General features: G+C 41.3%; 1 protein-coding gene across 2 annotated transcripts in view; it reads left to right on the top strand.

Annotated features, from left to right (window-relative positions):
* The first annotated feature begins 5,923 nt into the window (after positions 1-5,923).
* kirrel3l (kirre like nephrin family adhesion molecule 3, like) overlaps positions 5,924-10,945 on the top strand; it is a 44,283-nt gene continuing 39,261 nt past the window's right edge. For both annotated transcript variants that reach the window (XM_084726454.1, XM_084726453.1), the window contains exon 1: positions 5,924-6,587. In XM_084726454.1, coding sequence (XP_084582580.1) covers positions 6,548-6,587 — 40 coding nt within the window. In that variant the 5' untranslated portion in view covers positions 5,924-6,547. The remainder of the gene's footprint in view (positions 6,588-10,945) is intronic.

Genomic DNA, 10,945 nt, shown 5'->3' with positions numbered 1-10,945 from the left:
GCACAGACAGGTCAGTGCAGAATTTAGGAATAATTTAGCCCAAAGATTTGGATTTGGAGAAAAAGAAACCTCCTTAGATTGAATACCTCCTATTGATAATGCACCAATTGTTACAAAGTAACTAATACTTCAAAAAGTTTTTGAGGAGTATAGTTTGTACTTTTACTTGAATATTTTTAACACCAGTAGTTTTACTTGTAGTTGAGTAATACTTCAGTAATGTAACATTACTTCTACTTGAATTCAGATTTTCAGTACTCTTTCCATGACTGAGAAGAACTGTCTTTGTCTGGCTCAAACCCAGACAATTTTGACAAAACTTTGGTCTTTATGAATATGTAATCAAATATGATATAAATAGAAAATATAAATAAATATATGCAGCTCCAGAGTCTTTAGCCTCACCTCCTTTTCTGTCTGATGACTTTATCACCATGTGGGCCTATACCCTACAGTCCCTATAGTCATGACCACTGTAATGTCAGACCACAGATCTTTTCCGTATATCTGTAGAAACTGAGTTCAACAGCCACATTCCTGTAATCCACACCCTTTTCTAAGCGCAGCTTGAACCAGAAGCCTCAACCTCTCCTTGACCCCTGAGGAAAAGAATCCCTCAACCAGATCCCCAGAGAGACTTTCATTACAGACAAAAACAAAATCCATGGGTGGCCAGAGTCATATTCTGATATTAGGGCAGAGGACATGGATTTGATATGAGGCTGGAAATAGTCCTATAGACTGCAGAGTGAGCCTCAGGTCCATGTTGAGCTTTAATGGCCCTCCTCCTGCTCGTCAATCACACATAAAGAAAATGCTTAATTGCAAATTTCAAACCAGTGCAGTGGGCTGACGTCATATTATTGGAATGGGGGAGAGGAGACAGGTTTTGAATTGCTTGTGAGCTGGGCAGATGGATACCACTGCCTAGCAAAGGTATATGTCCTTATGAGTTATGAGCTTGTAGCAGCATTCAGAGTTATGGTTGACACAGATCAGCTCAACATTCAATATCACAATTACAGTAAAAGCTGGTGTAATGTTTCTCATATGGATAGCAGCATAAACCTTAGACCCCAAGAGGACCCCAAACACTGCAACATGGACATTCACTACAGTATATAGAGCAGCATGTTAATATTCATCAATCTACCAGGCTATATTTCAAATCCCAAGGCTAAGCTTATTAATTATGATACAGATTCAATTAGGGGAGAATGATTAGTGTGTGTTTTAACAATAAAACATTTCATATGCTTATATAAAATGTTTGATAATGTGTGTACAGTATGTGTTTTCATTGAAAACCATGTAGAGTTTTCCCACAGCATAGAAGGTTGTGAGACAAAACAAAACTCACATTCCTCAGCTTGGAGCTCATGTTTTACAGAGCTGACTTTTAAGAGAGAGAAATGTCTTCCTTTCCTGTGGTAGATAATGAGGTTGGTTTCATTCGGTTTGATATTTATTCATGGGAGTCGTTTTATTTATTGTTAAACAACCACAAGTCTATCTGATGTGACTAAGGCACAAATCATGTTCATGGATGAGCTTAAGTTTTTAGACATACTCACACTGTTTAGTAATTTTCACCTTCCTCACTCTCTGACAAATCTGACGTATAGGGCTGTCATGGTAAGAAACTTTTATGCAGGATGGCGGTTTACTGTTTGGCTTTTATTGGACTTTATTGAAGTATACTGTCATAAGCATAGCAAAGCCTCTTTAAGGAACAGGGCAGCGCGTAAGTGACATGAAATTAAAAAAAAACAAATTGTGGTGGTGACGGTAATGAGCTCAACCACGGGCATCACATGACCTCGGCTTTGCGGTAATGTGGTTCTTATCACAGCCCTACTGATGTCTCCCATGTTGTCCCAGACGTTACAGCAACAAGCAACTAGTGAGAAACACTTCTTGTTACCTTGAATAAATTACATATTTCTCTGGTTAGACCACCGATTGGAAAAACATTTCAACAACTATATGAACGCACAGTTCTAGCGTTTTCAGACATTTTAGTGCTAAATATGTTACATATTGTATCTTTAACTACTTTTAAATGATAATTCACAATAAAATGTGATTGTTTAATATGCTTACACAAAATGTTTAATAACGTGCGTGCAGTATGTATTTTCATTGAAAACTATGGGGAGTTCTCCCACAGCATTAGAAGGTTTTGAGACAAAACAAGACTCACATTCCTCAACTTCTAGCTCATATTTTATCGAGTTGACTTTTGAGAGAGAGGAACGTCTTCCTTTCCCCGTGGCAGATAATGAGGTTGGTTTTATTCAGTTTAATATTCATTCAAACTAAACACATGGTTTGTGTCAGTAGAATACATTTTACTCCACTTGAACGTTAGATCCGCTTTCCAGCCAGACAAAAGGGAAAGCAAGCGATTGTAATTTTAAGGCCCAGCATGCCTTTCACCACGACTGACATCTCTTTTTTAATTGACCCCGGGGTCAAATAGGGACTGGGATAATATTTTGTTAAATTATTCTCATTTCCCTGTGAATTGCATTTCCATATATCTCCACTTCATGCCTTATTTATTACCTCCTTACAATTACCATGCAAACGATGTCTTAACTGTCACCTCTTTCTCCCTCTGAACAGTTTAGTAAATATCAAACCATATTTATTATTAATAACCCCACAGCTGAAAACCCCCTTTTTATTTATAAATTATTCACACACTCAAAAGCTTGGGGAGTATGGGCGCCCTCCATTTGATGCCACGGAGGCCAGCATAATTAAGACGATTGGCTCAAACTGATGTTGGTGCATGTATCATCTGTTTTGCCCTCATCTATCTGTCCATCTGTGTGAACCATAGGAGATCATACATTTCAATCACAGCGTCATGCCCGGTGACAGCCTCTGCACAATGGATGTTGATTTTATTATCACAGCACAACTGTTGGAGGCACCCTGCTGTTTTACTGCTCACCCGTGCCCCCGCTTTCAGTCACTCATTGATGGTTTCACACGTGCACACTGCGACCTACAAACACACACACTTAGGGACAAAAAGCACCATTTCTTTGTATTCAAGCACCTACACACAACCTGAATCACACTCTGACATATGTAAAAACAGCACACAAGTATCTACGCATGCAGACACACACATTCAGACACGCTCATTTACCCATGTGCTCACTCACACTAACCTGGGTTGGCTTCCCAGCTGTGCAAGCTGTTTCTTCCATCAACATGTGTTTACTGGCAGGGGACCCTTATGTTTGCATTACAGGGAGGCAATAAACAGGAAGGCCAGCCCCAGGGTTTGAAAACTACTGTTTGGGGGGAACCCTCATGAGGAGTGAGCCCTAATCATTGTGTGGTTCAGCCTTTAATTAAATGCAGCGCAAAATGTCAGAAAAGAAAGACCCGTTCATTTCTGTGGATGATGTTTTCTGGAATCTGCACACGCTGAAGTCCTCTGTGTCCAAATCTACACACTTTGATGAATTTTTCACAGTCTTATGGAGAGCTAACCACCTGGTTGAGTTAACAGGTCACATTTGTGCGTGTCAGTCTTTGCGTGTGTGTGTGAGAAGGGGGGGATGTGTTAACATTAAATTAAATCGTTGCTTGGTACAATACACATTCAAGTGAAAGACTGATTAACCAGATGACTGCAAGGCCTATTATTTTGGTTAATCAATAGATCCTTGAATAACTAATGAACAACATCAAAGAGCACGCCTGTAAACAGCCACAGGCAAGTGATAGACTGCACTGTTTTCATCTCTTTATAAAAGCCTTAGCTTTTGTTGAAATATGATAATGATTCTGTTCCCTTCTGTTCATTTTAGCGCCCACTGTATGACAATGAACAATAGGCTCATTTTAGATCAAACTGCACCTGATAAAAGTATGTTTTGAGTCAACTTCAAAGGAAATAATTATTAAAAAAAAATACCCAATGAGCCTGTTAACGCATTCTGCATAAACTATTTTCCCTGCATAAACTAGGTACTTCCATTTAAAAACTCTTATTTGTGAGTTAACTTATAAAGCAGTATTTAGGTTAAATAACATTAGTTGTTTGGGAGAAGCTGAAAAAACAAATGATGTGAGTAATTATTATTATTCTTTCACAAGTGTTGAGGTTTTAGAGTCAAGTGATGATCACTTCACCATTTGGCAAAACATCTGCAGCTGATTCTGCTCTAATGCAACTACTTACACGTAATTTGCCTTAATTAATTTCCAAATCTGTTGGGTAAATGGAGGGAAAGGATTGAACTGGGTATCTATTTTCAATAGTTGAATTTCCTTTTAATCAGAAATGGACCCATGACTGACACAAGCGAAGGGTTTGTTCAGTGATTCAGTTCAGCAGAAGGAAAAGTTTAGAAATAGTTGCAACAAAGGTAATGCAAACTCAGAGTTAATATTTCTTAAAGGCTTAGTGTGTAGGATTTAGAGGCATCTATCCGTGAGTAGGGTTGGGTATCATTTGGATTTTAACTATTCTGATTCTGATTCTGCTTATCGATTTTGGTTCTTAACGTTTCTCAATTCCAATTCTTTAAGTGTCCTCCTGAATTCTTCACAGTAGAGTTGTGTGAAATGTGTGCATTCATCTCACATATCTATAGGTGCACACAGATACCCAGGTTGACATACTGTAGGTGTTTGCAGTACACAGTTTAATTTGAAACTAGAGTGAAGGAAATTTGGGTATGAATCAATCAGCAGAATCAAAATTAAAAATGTCTAATTGATTCCTTTGGACTCTTAATTTCAGAATCAAATCTTGTTTGGAATTGGTTGTTGATGCCTAACCCTAATGGTGAGCCTGCATGTTACCATCACATTATGTCACCCTCTTCTTCAAAAAGCATGTAAGAGAACCTATGGTGGTGGTAAAACGTGAAAGGCCAAATCAACAGCCAGTATTTGGTTTGTCTGCTCTGGGCTGCTGTAGAAACATGGTGGTGCAACATGGAAGAGGTCCTGTGTTTTCTGTAGATATAAATGTCTCATTCTAAGGTAACAAAAACTCAGCTATTTTTGCTTTCAGGTGATTGCAAATCAACGAAAACATGAATGTTATATTCCATTTGTGCCATATTCTGCCATTAAATCTCTGTAGATCTGACACAGAATCATTGGCATGATGTTTAGTGACTGATGTGTAAAACAGCTGTTCCTAAACTTTTTCATGTCAGGGACGCACACAATAGTTGCACATTAGACGACAGACTATCTGAAGGAAAGCCATCTCAGTATTTTTTGTTTGTTTGTTTGTTTGTTTGTTTTAGATTCAGAGATAAAGTCTTCGGTCAATCAGTGATCAAACTAGGATCACTGTAAATTGCAAACAATCAAAATGGTCAAGCCAATTCCTTCCTTTGTTGTTCCAATTTTCAAAAGAAGTGATAAAAGTCAAAATATTTTATTCCTCCTTTTGCTGGAGAACCCCTACAACCCACTCAAGGACCCCAGGTGGTTGCCAGACCCCGGATGGAAATTCACTGCTGTAAAACATTACTTCAGTTCATACTGTTAATTCTCAACATGATGAAATTAATTTGGTCTAAGAATTACACATTGAACATGCAGGTTCATATGTAATACCCTGAATGGTATCACAGAACTGGTGACTTCGAGTGAAATTAATGAATTAAAAGTGTATATTTGTAGATTTAAACAGAATGTGCATTCTCCAACAAATGAATGGACGCTGCATGAATGAATGGACTGAATTCAAGTCTCCATGTGGGCTATACTCCACCCCAAAATGTTAGGGCAGTCATTTAACTTGGAATAAATGTCTTTAATACCCTCCCCGTGACGGACGCTCAGCCAATAGCGGGGCCCCTGGAGGCGGGGGCCGCTGCCCCCCCCGGCAAGCAACTGAGGCAGAGGGGCTCCTCCGACTCAGCTCCTGCCAGATTCGGTGTACCCCCCCCTACCACCACCAGATGACTGTCAGTGCGCATTTCCTATTGGCAAGAGGGAGTGAGAAGTAAACAGAGGAGACCGACGGACGGGGGAAGAGAAGAAGAAGGAGTGAGTGAGTGTGGTACGGCGAGAACAGAGTGAGAGACTCCAGCGGAAGGGGCGACAGGAGAGGCAACTTCACTGGGCTTTATCACTGCGCACTGTCGAGGAGGAGAGATCGCTTTCGAGCGCAGCAGCAGCAGCATGTTCCAGCAGGTTAAAAAGTGGACTGTGGACGAAGCTGCGGACTGATTCATTAATGGACTGTTAGAGAGCGCAGAGAGAGGAGAGATCTGTGCCGGCGTGACGGGGGGGACGGCTACTGGAAAAGAAGCTGATGCAGCGGGGAAAGTTACCAACTATGGAGATGCACAGTTAACTGAGAGTTTACAAACTGTTGGGACCGTTCAGAGTGATTTCTTTACACTGGATGCTTTTATAGACGAATCCCAGCGCGCTCGACCGTCCGTCCGTCCGGTGATATCCCGGTGCCGCGGTGGACCATAACCAGCTCAGCCGCATAGACGGAGCGACTGAATCCTACCACGCAACACTATCAGCGGCCAGAGCTACTAAAATGACGGCGTTATACCTCATCTTTTGCCTTATGGTCACAGGTAAGACACGCTTCTTGTCTGTTATCATTCGGCATGCAGGTCTTTACTGATGGAAAGAGGATGAATGGTCCGCGCTCCGTGCTGGCGCGCTGCGTCAAGCCATCCAGTCAGTGCGCTGTTACAACTGCTGCAGTGCTACAATTCACCGCTGTTAATTGTCGGTAAATGTTTAATTAGTTTTGAAAGAGTGATTACATCAGGCGGCCTCACTGTCTGCAACTTGCAGACCCGGAGCAGCGGAGGACGGTGGCACTGCGTAATTCCGGGGGAGCTGTGATTGTTTCTGTTTTGGTTCAGATTTCGGATGTGTGAATGAGACGATCTCTCTTTTAGTGGACAGACATTAGCTGACGGTTGCAGGGCGCACAAACAGAAAGTTTCACTTGATTTTTTTTTTTCTGTTTTTAATCCACCCGGGTGATTTGTTGCACAGGACGACTCCGAAGTTAGTCAGCGATCCCCAGAATGATTTCAATTGGATTAAAAAAAAACTAAAGCGAGAGGTTTTGTTAGATAGAACGTTGTGAAAATGATGTTTTCTACTGGTCTGAAGTTTTTCTATTTGACTCGTATAATCAGACAGGATCGTGGTGCGTAAAACAGATAGAAGGCTGCACGGTCTATCATGACGGGAGCACAGTCTCCCGGGTGTACGCATAAGGCAGATAGATAGACAGATAGATGGAGAGAGTGAAAGGAGGGGGGAGAGATAGAGAGAGTGGTGTAAGAAAGGGATAGAGAGAGTGAGTGTGAGAGACGGAGATGGGGAGCATTTGTTTTTCGGGAGAGACATAACGCACCTGTCTGCCCCTCCACACCACCACCACCCCCTGCTGCTTTTTGTTTGCACATTTGAGTTCAGTAGTTTGTTATGAACCTTAAGTGTCACAAAAATCATATATTAAACTATCCAGCATCATTGTAAAACAGATTGTGAGTGTATTTTATGGAAAAATGACAGAAATTAATAGTTAATTATGAGACATGTCTGGCTTATGAAAGTGCAGCTGTATGTACCATCTTGTCTATCTTGTTATTAAACTGATACAATCAGTTTGGAATATGACAGAGAACAGATTAACTGTATTTTTTTCAGTACAAATATAATTATTATGAAAAAGCAGGCTGTCTGGGCTGCTGGTAAAAATGCCTATTAATTTAATGCTGTTAATGTCTTCATGCATTTTTAAAAGAGAAGTTTTCAACAATTAACACTGAACAACTGTTGACTTATCAGCATTTTTCAGAGCTGATAAACTACTGCGTGGTATTAGCAATTTAGAGAGAAAATAATTAGATTTAAGTGTAAGAGAATACACAACAGTATCACGCTGACACAGATCTTCTCCAGGAGGGACAAAAGATGGAATAATGAAATCAGCATCCTCTCAGGCTTTCTTTTTCTTTTTTCCTTTTTTTTTTTTTTGAGATTCCTCTGTCTGTGTTGTAGCTTTCAGACTTAAATCATATGCAGTTTCGCCAGCTTTCAAGATCAAAAATGGCAAAGCATGGTTAATAGCCATTTGTTGTGAGTACGTCTTTACCTTCAGCCCCGGCTCCGCATGGTTTTGTCATTATTCAATCCTCGGGGGAGGGATATGACACCAGTAGACCTCTGCTCCCTGACGGACTAGCAACAGCTGGATGAAAAGGGGCGGTAGCCAGACAGTGGCATATTTCTCCCGACCCTAACCCCAGCACTCATACACACACATGCACACACTCTCTCGCGCACACACACACACAAATAATGAAAATGGTAACAGCTGCCCTAATTAGAACCTAAGAGACCTTAGACCTCATTTATTGTGCCAGGCTTACACAGTACAAAAATTTGGCCACAGCACACGCTCTCTTTGAAATGTGCATATGGCATATAGCATACATTTGTATGTATGTAGTCTTGTACAACACTGATAATTTACTTTCTCGGAAAGTCCCCTGGGCTCCCAGAGGAATTGGATTCCACACTGCATCAGTATTCTGAGTAATCTTCAGTGAGCTCTTCTTTGGAACCTTTTGCTTTGGGTCGCTTGCGTCTCATCGGGCCAAGTTCAAAGGCTGTGAGCCGAGATTACAAGTTTCTCTCCCTTCCTCTTAAGTCGTGGTGCCTGTCATGTCTCACTATAGTGTAACGCCGTGGAAATTTTCCACCTTACTTCTTCTCACAACTCTTTTGCCTGGTCGCCGGAATGTGTGACTATGGGACACGAGGACACGGGAGCGTATCTGCTTAATGGGCCGGAGGCGGCTGGCAGACTTTCACCAAAGGTTGAAAGCCTGTTCACGCACGCGTAACTCCATGCAGGCACACAGACGGATACAAACAGAACTGATATTAAGCTGAGAAAGTGATAAGCCCCAACTGAGCCCTGTCCTCCCCACCCCATCCCATCATCCTTCCTTTTCCCATTACCGGAGATTTGTCTTTTCCTCATGCGGTGCTGATATGTTTGTGGACGCAGTGGCTGCATGGCCCAAGAGGCTGGTTTTGGGGGATCTGTGCATATTTTATGAACTGCCGTTCTGCTGTTCTTTGAATTCTTGTGGAGTGAGTCCAGATGGGCAGAGGGAGTTTAAGATGAGGAGGAGTGGTGGAGGACGGAGGGAGGGAGGGAGGGGAGTCTTCTTGTTGCACGGATGAGGCTCGGATGTGTCACCAATGTGTTGATGATTAAGCTGACAAGCAGCGGGGAAACACTGAGGAAGACCGCTGAGCGTCGTTAACCTTTTCTCCATCTTGTTATTCTTGTCTCTCTCTCTGTCACACAAGCGCACACACAAACTCGCACACAAACATACTCGTGCTCTCAAATCTCTCCTTTTAGTTCCCCATTTCTCTCCCTCCATCAATTTATTCCTCGTATACCTCCGCGATGCAAATAGATTGAGGATAAAGTAGGTAAGTGGTAGAAAGTTTGGCGGCAAGGACCCCAGCCAACCGATGAGGAGTGTTAGATAGGAGGTGCACAATAGTGCAGACACAGCAGAATCCAAACGCAGCTGAGTCTTCAACAGAAGTGTCTTGCATTATTTAGGAGACATAGTCATGGCAAAGATATAGATGAATTTTGGCCTACTTTGATTTCCTGTCTCCGTGAGCTCTGTGTAATGGTTTTGCTGCTGGGGTGTTATATTGAACACTGTATCTGAACTTTTTAGAGTCTCTTGTGGCCACAAATCAACTGTTAAGCTGTAGCTGTATCTTGTATCTTTATATCCAAGATATGTATTTTAGTTCATCGAAGATTTTCATCCAGACTACTCAAACGTTGAAAGGATAGTTCAGATTATTTGATGTGGGGTTGTATGAGGTACTTACACCCCCAGTTTAGAGAAGCAGAGAGGGGAACCAACACAGAAGCAAAGCAATGAACTGCTGTGGATGGGGTCAGCAACAAAAGGTACTACAGGTACTTTAGTATTACCATTTTAAAAAAGTATGACCTAAAAAAGTTCGAATATTTCCACTGATTTACTTTGCTGTCAAGCAGCATTTTCTGATGGGAAACCACTGTTATATAAGCCAAATATTGCTCTCTCCAAAACAACCAAACTCCATGGACAGAATCAATAATTTTACCTCAAAGAACACAGGAGTTGCTGTTCTACCACTGCCTCAATCTGTTAGTTTGTTTTTGTTATTGTGTGACTTCTGTGTTTTTAAAGGAAAGTAACACAATAGACACAAATCAACTACTGAAGATCAAGACAGTGGTAGAACAGCTACTCCCATTTTCTTTGGTTGGTTTGGAGAGCAAGATAATTGGCTTAAATAACAGCAGTTTCCCATCAGAAAAGGCTGTCTTATGGCAAGATAAAGTGGTGAAAATATTCTAAATATAACGTACATTTAAACTGATATGGATTTTTTTAGGGGGCCTTTTTTAAGTGTCTAAAATACCTTTTGTTGCTGACCCCATCCACAGCAGGACATTGCTTAGTTTCCAAGCTGGTGCTCCTTTCTGCTTTTCTAAACTGGGTAATACACTGGCAATAGTTCAGATTATATGAAGTAAAGTTGTATGAGGTACTTTTCTATCACTTTGTTGCGATTGCGTCTTGTAGAAAGCCTCTTATTTTAAACTTTCGCAAATGATTTACTCATGCAGATATAAACAGGCACACGCAGACACAGTAATGAATGATCAAATCTTAAACTATAGCCTGCCGTCTTCTCCTCATCCTGGAGACGTGTCATGCGCACACACCATTGTCTTTCTGCCCTTCTTCATAAACAAATATCCTCCCATTCCCCCTTCCCGCACACGCACTTGCTACGTGTACGGAAGAAGAAACTGGAAGGAGAAAGGAAACAATGGGGCTTCATAATGTTGCCTGTCTCTAATCAGCTTTGC

The sequence above is a fragment of the Lutjanus erythropterus genome, chromosome 9 (genome assembly GCF_056507025.1).
Source record: "Lutjanus erythropterus isolate fLutEry1 chromosome 9, fLutEry1.hap2, whole genome shotgun sequence".
NCBI classification, from domain to species: Eukaryota; Metazoa; Chordata; class Actinopteri; order Lutjaniformes; family Lutjanidae; genus Lutjanus; species Lutjanus erythropterus.
Note: the sequence above shows the minus strand (reverse complement) of the source record. Positions and strands in the feature narration are given on the sequence as shown.